At 48.8% G+C, this 16,646-nt stretch overlaps 2 protein-coding genes across 5 annotated transcripts; one reads left to right on the top strand and one right to left on the bottom strand.

Annotated features, from left to right (window-relative positions):
• Window positions 1-378: 378 nt before the first annotated feature.
• On the top strand, window positions 379-7,631 carry LOC122366552 (facilitated trehalose transporter Tret1-like). 2 transcript variants are annotated; one of them, XM_043338936.1, is made up of 4 exons: window positions 379-507; window positions 812-941; window positions 4,597-4,633; window positions 5,658-7,631. In XM_043338936.1, exon 4 carries the CDS (start codon window positions 5,720-5,722, stop codon window positions 7,043-7,045), a length of 1,326 nt encoding a protein of 441 aa, XP_043194871.1. In that variant the 5' UTR covers window positions 379-507; window positions 812-941; window positions 4,597-4,633; window positions 5,658-5,719; the 3' UTR covers window positions 7,046-7,631. The 2 variants fall into 2 exon arrangements, with proteins under 2 accessions (XP_043194871.1, XP_043194870.1); XM_043338935.1 differs by lacking the exon at window positions 4,597-4,633.
• Window position 7,632: 1 nt separating this feature from the next.
• Window positions 7,633-16,343, bottom strand: LOC122366553 (SOSS complex subunit B1-B-like). Of its 3 annotated transcripts, none has more exons than XM_043338938.1 (5): window positions 16,292-16,343; window positions 15,067-15,181; window positions 14,728-14,837; window positions 14,465-14,565; window positions 7,633-9,019 (listed from the first exon to the last, which is right to left on the bottom strand). In XM_043338938.1, the coding sequence occupies exons 2-5, from the start codon at window positions 15,131-15,133 to the stop codon at window positions 8,698-8,700; spliced, it is 600 nt and encodes a 199-aa protein (XP_043194873.1). In that variant the 5' UTR covers window positions 15,134-15,181; window positions 16,292-16,343; the 3' UTR covers window positions 7,633-8,697. The 3 variants fall into 3 exon arrangements, with proteins under 3 accessions (XP_043194873.1, XP_043194872.1, XP_043194874.1); XM_043338937.1 differs by lacking the exon at window positions 16,292-16,343 and adding an exon at window positions 16,158-16,190; XM_043338939.1 differs by lacking the exon at window positions 16,292-16,343 and adding an exon at window positions 16,091-16,127.
• Between the last annotated feature and the right edge of the window lie 303 nt (window positions 16,344-16,646).

Raw genomic sequence — 16,646 nt, forward strand, 5'->3', positions numbered from 1 at the left:
AATGAGATTCGTTATAAAATAGGAGATAACATATCCAAAAGCATGCAAATCCGGTCAGTCTTCCAAGATATCAGTCACAGATACGATTAATAAATCGAGGTCAACGGTCAACATCGGGGCCAACAGCCCGCCCCGTCCAGTGTCCACACCTTGATCTCGTCTTGGGGTTTGCTGCGGCCTGTGTATCCACCCGCATCCACACGGCACACAGATACACACAGAGATGCAGCTGTGCCGAGCTCCCCGAGCAGCCCCGGCCTCAGAGGGTCCCACTGTTCAGTTTTCTCCGAGCGACGCCAGGTGCCAATGCGGTGTCACGCGCCGTCCGGCCGTCCGTGGGGGTATATAGCGGCCCCCGGGCGGCGCCGGCGGCACACCGAGACCCAGACCAGCCCCACCCGCTGCTCCCCGACCCACAGCAGTCAGTCAGCCATGGAGAAGAGCGCCCACACGGTGATCGACGTGGCCGGCTACCTGGGCACCATCCAGCTCCGCCAGTGGCCGCAGGTAGGTCAGTCGTGAGGGGACGGACCGCCTCTGAGGTGGGAATGCAGGGCTGAAATCCCCTGCAGTATGCAAAGACGCCCCCTGGTATTCTGGTCTACGATTCTCTGCCGTTTCAGTACGATGCAACGATTCACTACCATTTCACTTCGATTTCTTGCCGTTTCAGTACGATTTCAGGCAGTTTCCGCGGTACGATTTGTTTGTTTGTTTGTTGGGGGTCAGGGGCACGCCGACTGCGAGGTCATTTTGCGCCCATTGCGCGGTACGATTTCTTGCCGTTTTAGTATGATTCCTGCCGTTTCAGTACGTGGGCACGCTGCTGGCCGGTCTCACGCAGCTCGAGATCGGCATTGTGATGGCCTTCTCGGCCGTGCTGTTGCCGCAGCTGGAGGCGGACGGGGTGGAAGTCTCTCCCGAACACCAGAGCCTTCTCGGTGAGTGGGTCCGTGCGGACGGCCGCGCCACACCACCCAGGACCCTCCCCGCACCCGCGGCACTCAGGGCAGAGAGGGACACTCCGACGCCCCCGGAATTGTAGAGTAGTCACCGCAAACGACTCGATAGATGACCTTCGTTAGCCACTAAATAAAAGATAAAAATAAAGCTACATTAACAGCAACTACTGACGTAATTCATCTATTAATGCCCAGTTTGCAAGGACGTAACTTCAATTTTTTTTATCAAAAGGACTCTTCTATTAAGCAAAAGACATGAGCAAGCACTTCTTGCTTAATAAACATATTCTTTAAACAGTTTAAAGGTAAGAGCCTCCCCAAAGCAATCGATCCTGTTTCCTATTTTTACGAAGCGACCAGCAACGGACTCGTCACCCCAGAGGTGACAGAGACGTGCTGGTCCAGCACCACTACCTATACAAACCCGATGGTGTGTTCCCGCTTCGAAGTCTAGCTTCGCTTCATCGGTCGTTTGTGGGTTAGCTAGGATAGGCGATGCATTGCATGCCTTGCATCGATAGAGGTCATTGCATGCCTTGACTGAGTGCTGCGTAGGGTTGGACGTGCTGCGGGGACCCGGAGCGGGCACCCGTCTAGAGGGCCCACGGGTGCGTCTCGCACCGACTGCCGAGGTCGGCCGTAGGTCCTCCGTACCTGTTAACCCATGTCGTGCTTTTCTCTGTATTACAGCGTAGCAAGTGTGCAGCAATCGACAACGGGAAGGTTTGTCTTTGGAGTTTGGTAGGAAAGGCGCCAGAGGGTTTGCCCAGTTCACAGCTACGTAAGACAAGGTCCAGAGTCAAAGTTACTAGGTCTCTTCAGCTATCCTTTAGATTCACGAATCAAGGGTAGGACATCAATAGGGGCAAGAGGGACACCATTCAATAGGGACATGATAAAACCATTGCTAACTAATTGGTATTCCTTGATACCAGTTATTTAGCAATGGTGTATCTACACTGACCGTTTATCCAATCACATTCCCGAGTTTTCTTCACGCAATTAGTTAGCTCTCCTGTCAGAAAAAAGGATTCAGACTTGGGATCCGTAGACACAAAAAGGCGCTGGCTGTGAACAAAGTATGTGGCAAAGACGGAAGGAATTAGGAGCGACCAGAAGGTCGACTCTGAGGCTAATGATCGGCCGACTGCTGCGCTGAGGCCGGCCAGAAGACGCGGAGCCGCGGCCGCTGCCAGCGCCGACAGCCAGCTGAGAGGAAGGAGGACGCGCCGGCGACTCTGGAGGGCCGAGCCCCGCCGCCGTCCCTGGTCGGCACCGGTAGCGCGAGTGGCGGCCGAGCGGCGACCACCGGCGGCCGGCGGGCGGGCTCGCTTCCTCGCGCTCCACCGACACCCTAGGCTGGTATCTACCACCGACAGGGGAACAGAACCATGCATGCTTCCAACCCCACCGTCTGCCCGACTGCGGTAGTTAACCGTCTCCTCTCGAGCATGTTTTGGAATTAACATGTTGCAACAGTAATCAATATCATACGTAGGGTGAATGAAAAGTTTTGAGCCTAACATAGTTACAGGTGACGCAGATTAATGAAACTTTGGTCACATATTTTGCCACTATTGATATGGATGGACACCAAATTGTGAAGTCCTAGCACTTTTTTCCTCACTTTTTTAGCGCCTTGAATCATGCTATTTTGGGTAAGTGCTCGCGGTGTAAATGACGTCATTATTTTTTGTGAAGCGTCATCCAGTCAGTTTTTTCTTTAGGCTTAGAAAGAAATAGACACCCTACGGATGCCAATGCTGGTTAAAAGATTAAATGAGGGATACATTGGAAGACTCAGTAATTGATTGTTTACATTGCAACCAGTGAAAAATACCCTGATTTATTGTCTTGGTGAAACACGACCAATTTTGTCAGCATTGCCCTTCTGATCTTCCTGATTTTCTAACAAAGATGTATCATTGGTTCATCCTAGTAATGCCCAATTACAGTAAGACCCTTTGAAAAAAGTGCACTTGCAAGACCTCTCATTTATTTTCCGAGTTACGGAACACTTTCCTCCTTGTTGTGACTCTGACATTTAATTTTTCAGATTAGAGTAGAGACGTTCTTTCACTGACTCCACTGTTCTTCCCATGCTGGATTGAAGTGAAACACCCACAGTTTATCATCGGTAGCGAAAAGTAACTTTGAATTCTCAGAATCTGCTTGAACTAGCGCCAAATGTCATTACACATCTCTCGTCGTGCTCTGCAGCAAAAAGCCGAGAGGCCCAATGAGCAGAGACCTTTCTCATGTCATGCCCATTGGTAAGAATGTCGCCAGCTTGCTCATGGGAGATGTCCATTCTTACCGCTATCTGATGATCTCACATTCTTGGATCCAGCATCCACACCCCTAGAGCAGGGTCAATGTTTTCGGATTTTGTCACATTCTACGGCGTTTTTGAGATTTGTTCATTTTGGACGCTGTTCCTGCCCTGCTTGAAATTAGCAGCTCAAACCTTAACAGTGCCATATGATGGGCCACAACCAATAAGTTTAATTTCAGGTCCTTATTAAGTTCAGATGAAGGCATCGCTTTGAAATCGCAATACTTTATAAAAGTTCGGTTCTCGATTTTCTCCCTTTTCACCGAACGCGTAATCTTCTTCACTTTAACGGGCTCTAAAAACGAAACGAAAAGGACAAGGACTTCAAAACTTGGTGTACACACCTAAAAATAGTGGCAAAATGTGTGACTAAATTTTCATTAGCCTGCGTCACCTGTAACTGTGTTAGGCTCAAAACTTTTCATTCACCCCACGTACTAATGAAGCACTTGCAAAGCGCTTCGCTGATACCAATGTTCGGTTACCTAAGGCTGAGACCCACTTTCGAATAAGCCCTGCAAAATCGTTTTTAGAAACTAAAAACGACAGGACAAAATGCACTAGGTCAGTTTATTGAGCTACCTATTTCAGCGCCGTCTTTCTGACGAATTGCAATACCTATCGTTTACCACTTACCGCCATACCCGCCGAAAGACTTGATGGCACTTTTGGAATGACAATAGGTATAGTGGTAAATTGCTTCTCAATCTGTCATTGATTCTCCAAATGACTGCAGTCGGGCATGTCACTCCTGTATCCTTTTATGGAAGGGCTTATCCAACATAAGGGATTAGTTAATTGACGCTCTAAATGTAGGAATGACAACATGTTCTTAAAATATTGATAAATACGGAGGCCAAACGGCTGAAAAAGTGGAAGATATGAATTATATTATGAAGTGCAGACAGTGTTGTCATTTCTACAGGGGCGATAGTTTTGCAGGTGAAAGGCTAGGTAGTTAGAGAAGTGTGCATGCACAAGAAGGACGCCTCCCACTTGCCCCAAAACCACCCATGCAGACATCCCATCCCATAATATGACCCGTATGCCTCCCACATTGATTGCGTCCAATCGTGGTGTTAGTTAGGTTAGACGATGCATTGCATGCCTTGCATCGACACAGGTCATTGCATGCCTTGACTGATGGAGCTATTTAGGGTGTGAGTCGTTTTGCCGAGGTGGTCGGCCCCGCGCCGCGCTCAGTGGAGGCGCGCTGCCGCCGCCCTCAGTTGGCCTTTTCTCGGTCACGTGCCGGCCGGCAGCACATCGTTACATAGCGTGCTTTTCTCTGTCTTACAGCCTAGCCGGTAGCGGCGCCCGGCACCGGAAGTCTGTTGTGAGTTGCGTTAGTTTAGCAGGCCACAGATTCGTGCGAGCATCGCATGGATTGCATTTGGGCCTTGCGCCAGTTGTTTGCAATGTAAAATGTGTAATGTGTAATGTGTACGTTGTGTTACTGTATTTGTGAATGTGCTCAAATGTTCGAGGGTAGGTTCCATTGTCAATCACAAAGTCTCGTAAAAAGAAATGACTGAGACATCTGTGGGAAGGGAACTTTTTCAGTGGGTAAGGCTGAGACTGCCACGGAGGGCTCAGCAGCGTCAAACCACCAATTTGCTGATGGCAGTCAATTAGCGGATACCTATGCACCGCAACAATATTTGATTTCCTAATTAAACCAAAATTTTAAGGGTGAATGATTAAAAGTCAAAAGATAGGTCAAAGGCAAAAAGATCGCTAGATAAATATTACAGATTTCAGCAATTTCTTATCGATCCTCCATCTTTCCGAAGCCATCTCAGCCATGTAAACGTGATCTCATGTGTGCCGTGATGAAATGTCAATATCATGTCGTGATAAAAATCGACGCAATATATGTTAACAGTTCGCCAGTGTCCATTTATATGTGGGGTAAACCGGCTACACTGTTATTGCAAAAAATGTCTTTCGTCATGAGATGAGAGCGATGAATCCCTCGATTCCTTTCCTGTTAAGCGTTTAAAGCAGCACCGCGATTCTGAGAAAAGTATCCATATTTTTATCCGCTTCTCGTCTATTTTTGCCTTCCTATGTCTCTTGGTCCAACCTTTCCGCCAAAAGCTGCTCCCATCTGTCCCACGCCACGCTTGAACAGGTCTAGAGATATGAAGTGCGCCTCCTAAGACACCATCCTCCAAATCAAGCGGCACCTCACATCTTCTCCTCTCACCCAGCCGACTAAAATTGAAGGAAAGAATGCGGAAGGCCCCACCAGAGACCGACCGCACTCAGTGTGCGGTCCCCACCCCGCCCAGAGCGGAGATGGCCCGCCTCCCCGACGCCGGTGTCTGCGCGCTGACGCCCGCCCGTGTGTCCCCCAGTGTCCATCACCACGGCCGGCATCGTGCTGGGCTGCTCTCTGAGTACGGTGCTGCTGCGCTACATGGGCCCGCGCCGGCTCATGATGCTGCACGGCCCGCCGGCGGCCGCCAGCTGGCTCCTGGTGGCCGCCGCCAGCGACGTCCGCCTCGTCATCGCCGGAAGGCTCCTGGTCAGCTTCTTCAACGCCGTCACGCTGCCCTGCTACCAGGCCTACATCTGCGACGTGGCTGTGCCGCGGCTGCGGGGCCGGCTCTCGGCCACGCCCGAGGTGCTCTGCTCGCTGGGCGTGCTCATCGGCTACGGCGTCGGCTCGGCCGTGCACTGGACGCACATGGCCGCCATCCTGGGCGTGCTGCCGAACGTGCTGATCTTCGCCGGCTTCCTCTGGCTGCCGGAGTCGCCCAGCTGGCTGACCGCGCAGCTGCAGTTCGACGAGGCCGCCGAGGCGGGACGCTTCTACAAGGGCGACGACTACCCAGTGGAGCGCGAGATCGAGGCCGCCGCGCGCCGCGCCGAGAAGAGCGAGCGCGTGACCGTGCGGGACGTACTGCGGAAGATGGCACACCGCGAGACGCTGCTGCCCATCCTGCTGGTCACCGGCCTGTTCGTGTTCCAGATCCTGTCCGGCATGCTGGCCGTGCTCAGCTACGTGGTGACCATTTTCCAGATGGCGGGCACCTCGCTGGACGAGTACATGTGCGCCGTCATCATCGGCGTCACCCGGCTGACGGCCAACGTGCTGGCCTCCGGGTTCGCCGACCGGTTCGGCCGCCGCACGCTGCTGATCGGCTCCAGTCTGATGTCGGCGCTCAGCCTGGCCACGCTGGGGGCCTACTTCTGGGCGCAGCAGCGCGGCCAGCTGGCCTCGGCCGACAGTCTCGGCTGGGTGCCCGTCACCGCCCTCATCCTCTACATGGCCGCCGCCAACTTCGGCATCGGCCCCGTCACCTGGATGGCCATGGGGGAGCTGGTGCCGGCCAGCGTCAGCTCGGTGGCTAACGGCGCCATCCTGCTCGTCTGGGGCGCCGTCTACTTCGGCGTGCTGCAGGCGTTCCCGTACCTGACGCGCTGGCTGGGCGCGCACGGCACCTTCTGGGCGTTCGCCGCGTGCTGCGCCGCGCTGGCCGCCTTCACGGCGCTGCTGCTGCCGGAGACGCGCGGCCTGGAGCTGCACCAGGTGGAGACGCTGTTCGCGCGCCGGCCGCCCACCGACGCCAGCCAGGACAAGAAGGCGGACGACCTGCGGGACGTCCGTCCGCGCCGCCAGCCGCTGCCGGTGCAGCGTAACGCGCTGCAGCTGGACCGGCAGCAGGTGCAGGAGCTGCGGCAGGTGCGTCGGCGCACCGAGTCCTGCACGGCCGAGTTCCGCACTCCCGCCGCCAACTAGAACCTACCATTCCAACCGGTGGCGCCTCAACACCCACTGGAGGTGGGTCCGGCTCATAGTTCCACCGGCGAACAGTTCCAACTGTAGTGACCGGCACAGGGACGATACCCGCGGTCAACCGCACCTGCGATGCCCAATATCATTAGACGTTAGGGAAAGTGCCGAGGGAGAAATGCACTTCGTGATAAGCATTATTGCTGGTCTCATGGTTGTGCTTGTATGCTAGAACACAAACAAACTGAAAACAGTGGCGTATCTAATACAAAGGCAACCCTGCCTTGAAACATTATTAGGTAGGCTTGAATAGTGGCAAGAGCGGCGAGTGGAATAAATGGAAAATGTCGGTTACATGATGTATCGAGTGTGAATTGGTTGCGCTATCGGGAGCGTAGACAACAAGTTCATTTGCGCATGCTAATTTTACGCATGAAAAGTTAGGAGTTAATAACCAACTGTCGTGCTAACTGCTAATGTTCATTCAAAATTCGCTTGGAATGTGTTTCAAGTTTCCCCAAGCCCTGATGCCTCACAATCTGGGTGAACTGAACTCTGTGACAACGCCGCAAACATACAACAAAGAAACATAGTTTGTCGAAATGCATATATTTTCACCGAAGGCGGGCTTTGAAATCTCGTCCAATAAGACAAGCAGCTTCTCCGACATATTGATGAACTAGTGACACACGGCCGCAAAAGGAACATAAAAAAATTATTGGGGCACTAACGCACAGGGCCTAACGAACTTCTATGAAAACGATATCAATGACAGGCGACAGCAATGCTGACAGTGCACCAGAAAAAATAAGATCGCAAAATCCCACAGTGACCTGTCTTAAAACCACATGAATATCAGGCGGTACACATTACCCACCGTCACAATGCACGGCATCACGGGGACATACAGGCAGGCGCCTTACAACACCAGCGATGGTGAACATTCTTGGAGGCTTTTGTGGACACATCTTTTGATTCGTGTTTTATGTTGAAAAAAGTGAAAAAAGAAAACTACCACCAAACTCTACATAAGCCCGGGGCAATAAGCACAACAACCGACTGTTTTACGGTTTGAAAGTAACTAACATCGTATTGAACGGAAACGAAGTAGCAAGTTTTGGCAGGGTGTGAACGCTCGTTGTTCACTGTCGAGGTACGGCACAAAGCAATTATCAATATGCAGTCTCAACACCAACACTACGTGGCTTGAAACAGCACAATGCCCGACCGTCATTGTGATTACACTACCTGGGTGGATAGTAATGGAAGAATGCCAACAGCCCGTAACGCTGTGGTTAATTCACTCTAACTCTAACGCCCACGGCAGCGTGAATCTATCACGACGAGAGCCGACGGACATCACAGCCAGCAAATGAGGGATGCCACAGAGTGGCAGGTCACTAGCACGTCAACCATGAGCGCGCAGCTCGGCCATGTCATCCTTGTTTCCCACCTGCTGACCACACAGTTGGCATGTCAAAAGTCTAAACCGTTCCATCGCTCAGTTCGTGGTCCATTCTCGCTCAACGAAATACAGTACAGCGGCGCTGTCCTGTCCACGACAAACACATAATAACGCTGCCGTCTGTTCCACCAAACCCTGCACACGGCGGCGGCTCAGTTCTGCACACAGCACAGTACACCCGCGCCGCGGCCGGCTACCGTTTGGTCCTCGGGTCGCCGCCGGAGCGGCCGCGGCCCGGCTGCGAGCGGCCGAACGGCTGGTTGCGCGGGTCGCGGCCGGCCTGCCAGCCGCCGCCGCCACCACCGCGGTGACCGCCGGCCGCCGAGCGCGGGTCGCGCGCGCCGTTGTGGTTGCCGACGAGCGCCGGTGGCGGGCCGCTGCCGGCCGGGGCTGACGGCGCCGGCGGCGCGGCCTGCTGCGACGCCGCCGACGGCTGCGCAGGCTGCTGCTGCTGCTGCTGAGCTTCCGTCTGCGGCTCACTCATGAATGGGAGCTCCGAAAACACCATGCAGAAGCTGCAATAGAACGCGGGCATAATACACCCCGCCGAGCGCCAGCACACTGGGACGGCAAACCTAGCAAAGAAACGGTAGTAAGGACAGATGTCGTTCAATGACCGTGGGGACTGTAGCGAACATTGGTAGTCCTAAAAACGGCGATTATTGTTTTATGCAGATTGACAGCTAGCGTTAGAAAAGTTAAATGCAAGCATTCCAATGTCCCAAAACTAATGCCTATAGGTATACTAGGTAAATGTTTAAATCCAAATTTTATCTGAAGGACAAAATTGAGGAAAGCAAGTTAGTAGGCAAGTTTTGGTTAATGGCAGGTGAAGACAAAAATTTTGGAATGAGCAATGCTAACAATTTACAAATTGCATTTTGCAATAGCTCCAAGATAAATATCATATATTGAGGAAAAGGACGGAACAAAGGATGACAGAACCAGACCTGATATTGACAAAAATAACCAATACAAAACGGATACTTACCAAGAAAATGCCTTTCAATACATCCATGTAATAATTACTCGGTATAAAACGCGCAAAAATTAACCCGCGAGTTGCTGGGGGGGGGGGCGTTAAACGCCCCCACTTTTTTCGCCGGGCCATAGCATAAAAACGGCGCGCCGCAGGCGCGCCAAATTTTGGGTACCTGTAGGGAATTAATTGAAGTTTATTGTGACAAAGTTTCAAAAAAATCGGCCGAAAAATTTTTTAGATATCGAGGTTTGAGTGACGTCATGATTTCTGAGTTTTCGACCAAAAACGGCATATGTTCAAAAAATCATATAAAATCACAGAATAGACATACAGACATGCCGTAAACGCCATTAGACTGCCAATACCATGAACAATCAAATGGCTATCTTCGATTGTTGATTATCGTTCCGCATTTTCCAAAATCTTGAAGTGAATCTTGGCAATTTCTCGTGACTACTTCACGACCATGATACATGTATTTCTTAAATTGAACTTTTTTAGCCAAACACGTACACATATGGTAAAATGAATGTCACCATCGTGTTCTACGCCCCAAATTACCCATAAAACATCTGTCACAGGCTGCGAATATCAGTTTTGATTTTCGGGGATATGTGCCTGCCCGGTTGACCTGACCTTGACTCTGACCTATGCTTGACTGACCCCTACATGGAGCTGACACTCTTGTAGGCCTTATATGATGGATTGTGCACCGTTTTGACAGAGTTTATGACGAGAGGCGCCCTTTGCGAAGTCCTGAAGTCCATGCTACTGAAAGACCGATTTCAGGTGTTTGACCTGACCTTGACCTGACCTGTGACCTCAAAATTCAACTTTAAAGTACTCATCTGAAGCGTCTCGTCGCGTTCTTTCGTTTGCCGCCTCGTGCGTTTCGCTGCGCCTATTGGTTCTCGAGTTATCGGCTGGGGGCGTTTAACGCCCCCCCCCTCCCCCCAGCAAACGGTGGGTGGCGAAATACCCCAGCAACTGCCGGGTTAATCAGACATAACAGTATCATCGCTGCGATAATCGCAAAAAAAAAGAAACGCGGAAGGGGACCGATAACGTCAGACAGGAAAAAAAACACGGAAATGGTCTCAGTTGGCAGTCAATCGAAAAATCACTTCGTGAAATTTGATATCATCAGTAGCCCCGAAGAGCATAATAGTAGGAAATTGAAAGAATAATGCATTCAGGTACGAGGTTATGTCACAAAGTCTCCGAGTATGGTCTACCACGAAGTGTTAATTTTCTTGCCCTTGTCCCTTGTCAAGCTTTGTATCGCTCTGGCGTTACCGATACGAGGTGCAATCTTTTTATCTAGGTATGACTGAAGATTGGAAAGTCTGCAAATTTTATCTTAAATGGTCCAAACATATTGCATGGACGGCTTTCCTGAGTCAGAACTCACGCTAAGCGCAACTTGTCGTGCAGGTCCGGTCTCTGGCGCCCGATTAGGATACAATGCCTAGCCCACGACATATATTTATAAATATTGACCCTCGCCCGTAGGTGGGGGGGGGGGGGGGGGTCGCAAATAACTCGCGTAACAAGCGGCCGATCACGACGAAACTTTCATTTCTCCCGGATTAATCAATTTTACACGTACCCTGAAAATTTCATGACCCTGACCCTAATGACCTTTACCCTATGACCTACTTTTCGAGACCATGTTTGGTCGGAATCGCGATTCGGCGTATGTCGGCTCGCATTAGTCGCGCGTTTGCAGTCTTTTCGCGGTTTCAAGCGTTCAAACATAGGATATGATGTCGCTCTCATGCACTAGGGTGGGTGTCAAGGTCACCTGAAGGTCAGGTCACGTCACTGACCTTTGATGACCTCGGTTTACTTTTTCGAGTTTTACATGTTCCTAGGCTAGTTTTTGGAGCTGAATTCTAATTTAGCAGCAATTTGAACATTACCGAAGTAGTTTTGGTGCCTTCGTAACATGTTACGAAGCTGTCAGAGGCGGTTGACACCAACTACAAATACCCGGCAAAACAGCTACTGGTTGACCTGACCTGACCTGACCCGACCTGGCCTGAATGCATGAGGACATCATCTGTGATCAAAACTAACATGATATTAGTGATCAGCACCCCGAAAAAACCATAGCAGCTACACTTGACGACGTTCCAATAGGTCCCAATTTTCCCGACTTTTGTGTCATTGGCCTGACCTGGAAGGTCAACCAATGACCTAGGACCTTAAAATTGGGTATCCCGTATCATCGGCTTTCTTTCGTCATGGGCAACACGCTCGTTTTTCCGCGAAGCTCTTTGGCTCAATCAGGGGCGAAACGGTAAGGGGGTCCAACGCCCCCCCCCCCCTTTGTTCGCGGCTAGCAATACACCAATAAGGGCGAGGGTTAACTTAAATATAATATTATATAATATATATATATATATATATATATATATATATATATATATATATATATATATATATATATATATATATATATCATAGACCACTATATATCTGGACTGTGCACGGAAATTAGGGACCTGCCATTAGGGCCCTAACTTTCAAACGTTATCACAGCCAAATCACTCGCCATATGATAATGTGCTTTGGGAACCAACACCTCTAGTCAATTTGTAGTCTTTCCTATATCTTACTTTGGGCAAAAACTTAGTAATAGTAGCGTAAACATTGAAAAATGAAGGACATGTTTTGCCTATTTCTTTGATGATTTAACATGGTGTGGATGATGGTTCCCAGCTCATTTTCACGAGAATTAGCAAATTTTCACAGAAATGTGGCGAAGATTTTTGCAAGATTATTGTTGTTCATCATTGACATGCGGGATAGTTCTCTTTTGTCTTAAATGAAATTAATAGTTTGTGTTACTTTTGAATGCATATATGCCACATAAGTACAGTAAAATGTGCGGCTAATGATAATAACTTCAGAATATCCTCTGAACAGAATAGGGCGTGAGCAAGAGATATTCAAAGACAGTGCGTGCGACAATGTCAGTGTTCCGATTCCTGGCTGAGGCATCAATAAGAAGTTAATTACTATCTGCTCTGAAACTTTAAACGTCTTGAAATCCTGACCAATCATGGGCTCCCTGTGAGCTTTATTTCATGTTGTGACGCTCGCCGAGACCGAAAAATCGAGCCGAAGAGAGCTGTAAGAAGTGCCAGTTTTCCTCTGGTCGACATCGGCGGTCATTTCCACAATTCGATTAAGGGGATGTATGCATGTAAACATGCTGCACATTGCACATGTTTCCAGATACTGGCGGCTCCTATATAATCAGTCACACAATGAAGCCAAAGGAGTTATAAAGTTTCGCAATTTCGTCGAGTGATGGTCCAGAACTCCAGATCGTATTGCTTGCAGAGAGCTGGCGTGCCCACATAAGCAATCTGTGTTCTGTTCGTGCATGAAAGCCATGAGTCCTGCTCTGGTCACAGCTACCGAGTCACTCTCTCTTCGGCACACGTAGCCCCTAACGTGTGTTTCAAGACATCTCGACTACCATTGTAAAGGAAAACGATAGGTTTCTTCACATATTGTTCGCCGAGGGCGGAAGTCACACTAGTCGAGAAACACCTCAAGTTACAACGCTACGACCCGCCTTCCTTCAACACATTGGTGTGTATAGTTGAGCGAAAAACAAACATTGCAATTCATGGGCAATACCGTCACTCAACGACAGCGATGCGCGAGCAGAGCTTCATCAAAATGGGAAAGATTCATGAAAATGAGAAAGATTGAGCCGCAGGAAGTAAACGCAATGTAACATTTCTCGGATCATTTCGTTTATGCAGTCAATAACCTGAAGTCATATTCGTCGATGTGTAAGATGCCTACATGGCTGAGAATTTCACATGTGGATATACAACTTGTACAGTAACTAAAGGCAAATGTAGCACAATAAGTAATAACTATAAGGAAGTATATTCCCGAGTGCGAAGCTCGGGCTGCAGTGTCCAGTGAACTGATATCTCGTGACTCCGTCTAAATCTCCAATCTCGATCGCCATCACCCGCCAAAATGCGGCCACCTGACAACGGGGTTCAACTCCCCTTCTCTCGAGAAGGACAGAGGATAGAACCCATCTGTCGCTAAGCTGAACATGAAATCGGCCTCAGTGGAAGCAGGTCACCTCGGACGATCTCGCTGGACACGCAGCCCCGACAGCTTTGTAATTATCTAAAGGGATCTTTGCAATTCCGTGGTGTAGATCGTGTGGGCTGCTGCGCCAGGCCCAAGTGCCAAAATATTGTGCCAAGGTGCGTGTCTGATTTAGACTAGCAAATAAATATGCAGTGCGTCCAATATGCGATCAGACTGTTCCTTGTCAAATTGACCGATCACGGATGGTTCCTGTTTATCGATGTTTTGCACTGAATACAGTGTTATACCTGCCTCTAAGTGCTTTTATCTATTTATCATGTCGAAAATCATGCTATAAATTCAGCATTTATTAAAATATACATCACATTTAAGTAGTTACTTTAATTTAAATGGGCTTACTAGAGCATCAACACACAATTCCGCGTGCTACGTCGAATTTCCCAGCAGGGCCCTAATGGCAGTCGGAAAAATCAGTGCACAGTCCAGGTATATAGTGGTCTATGTATATATATATATATAAACATATAATTAAAATAAAATATTCGACGTGTTCAAATTGTTGGACACCACTCGCCCCCACAGCGCCTTCATCTGGTCGGTAACTGGAGATCACGGGCGCTGACCGCAGGTCAGATATGGGGAAATGACGATCACCAAAGCGACTCGAACCGGGCTCTCCACATCGGTCAGCTCCGGAGACGGACAATCCTCCGCTGAGCTACTGGGAAGGGGTGCCAATAACACTAAATGCAGATGAAAGTAATGCAGGAAACAGGGAGTGAGCGATGTTAGCACCATGCGACAGATGCTAGGCTGTGATGGCGGGAACAGTGGAAAGGCGGGACATTTGGGCAGCAAGCTCTAGCCTCTAACAAAGTGTACTCACTCGCCGATGCGCTGGAGATCGCCGCCCTTTCCCACATACAGCGTGAGGCAATTCTTCCAGATGTTTGTGTATCCTTTCGTGACACGAATGATGTCTCCCGCCTGAAACACACGCATTGAACGAGGGCCGAGAGGGGTCAGGAATCACACTGAAGGCTTCAATTACCTACTCAATGGGATAGATATTGACAAGGATCGAGGCACATTTTGAGTCGCCTATCGTGGCAGATTTTTGGCAGTGTGCCACGTGTCTGGACAGCTCACCTGAAGCAGTCCGCCGGGCTCGTCCCAAACGGACATGTTGATCGAGCCGGACCGGTCCGCCACCCGACAGGTGCGCACGTCATGGCCCTCCATTGTCTTGTTTGGCCGCCCTGTGGAACAAATGATGGTTCTCCTGGTTCAATACCCATTGCACCGTAAGATATGTGCCTTGCATATAAAGCCTCATCCATCATTTGAATAATTAAAAAAAAAATGGAAGCAAACACAATTGAATATGGAAAGCATTAAAATACAACAGCATACGCAATACAAACTCCTCGTGGAAACAATACAAATGACAAAGTAGGTAGATTTAAGAACAGTGAGGTGGCATCATACCTATATCAAGAATAATCAAATTAATGGTTATGTTCTTAATTCCAGGCTTCATCTCTCGAACTTCCATTCTGATTAAAATAGCTCTGGTCTTCGGTTTTCAATTGAATCACTTTCTCTGAAAATGCACAGTCAGTTAGGAAACCCATGGGATGATTATGGAGCGAGCGAAGCGAGCGTAGTCTTTCCTTAGATTAATAGCGGGCGGAGCGGAGTCTTTCATAGATAAACGGAAATTTCTGAGTATGAGCGGCCGGACGGCCGTGCGGACGATCTCGAGAACGGCTAGGCCGATTGCGCTCAAACTTGGCACACCACTAGACCGGTTAGTAAAGTGCAGTGCACAAGTTAGTAGGAGGTACCCGATCACAATTTTGCATGTGCAAGGCCCACCCTCTCACTCTCTCCGTTGGTCGCCCCTAAGGGCGTTATACTAGTTAGGATACTATGCATGAATCAGTGGATGATCAGTGAAACATACAAACTATGACATCACTACAATTTCAAATGCATCTAAATTATTGACAAGCAGTTGTAATGAGACAAAAATATTTAGCACAGGTAGCTCATAGGAAAACTAGGTGCAACAAATTGATTTTATGCTTCCGAGGACACGGGCATGCCTCTCGAAGCAATGATCCAAGACAAGTAGATACCTACAATAGGAATAATCCAAGACAAGTAGATACAATAGGAATAAGACTATGAAACCTTTGAAAATGTACTGGTGTGTGGATAATTAACTGCATGTTAATCTTAAAAGTGTTTATCATGGTTTGCGTGCATAATTTTTGAACACTGAAATACAGCTTGAAACAATCACAATGCTGTAAGTGTCTATATCAATATCAATATTGATATGCATCTTATAATCACAACGACAAAGCGACAGGACCACACGCGAAGCAATTCATGCATTTGCATTCAAGCATTCATGAATTTGCGAAGATTCTGGTGATTCATCGAAGATTCATCACAATCAATGGGAAAAATAATAGGTAGGTGGTTGTAAGCTATTTTTGGTTAAATTTTGGGTATGATGGTATGATTAGAGCATGTCAACGTATTCCTTGATTGTTAAGCTTTCCAATTACCGGGGTTACATGAGCGATTCGTTCCAAATACGCACTACGCTAATACGCATCAGCTCCCCACAAACGCATCTACGGCACCGGTTACATGAGACTAATTCGTTTTATCTACGTCAAACGGATCCTGTTTGGCTCACCCGGGCTGACTCCTCGACGGCCGGTAATTCGCATCACAAACGGAATAGGATTAGCCACTGAACTCTATAATGGGATTAGCGTACAGTCATGGCGCAGTTGCGGCATTTACCGGGACGACCGAACTAAATTTTAATTATTGAACGATATAACTAGTATCTATGACCGTGGATATAACATCATTTGATATGCTCAAAACATTAAAAATAAACATGAAATCAAAAATTGAAATTAACAAAGTTTTCGTGTTTTAAATCACTGAGCACTGATTAGCCATGCAGCGACAGCAGGGTGGTCAGAATAAATTTATCCATCAAAATATATAATTCATTTCATTTTTGCTATTTACCAAATTGG

The sequence above is a fragment of the Amphibalanus amphitrite genome, unplaced genomic scaffold (assembly GCF_019059575.1).
Source record: "Amphibalanus amphitrite isolate SeventyFive unplaced genomic scaffold, NRLGWU_Aamphi_draft 000815F_arrow, whole genome shotgun sequence".
In the NCBI taxonomy this organism is placed as follows: domain Eukaryota; kingdom Metazoa; phylum Arthropoda; class Thecostraca; order Balanomorpha; family Balanidae; genus Amphibalanus; species Amphibalanus amphitrite.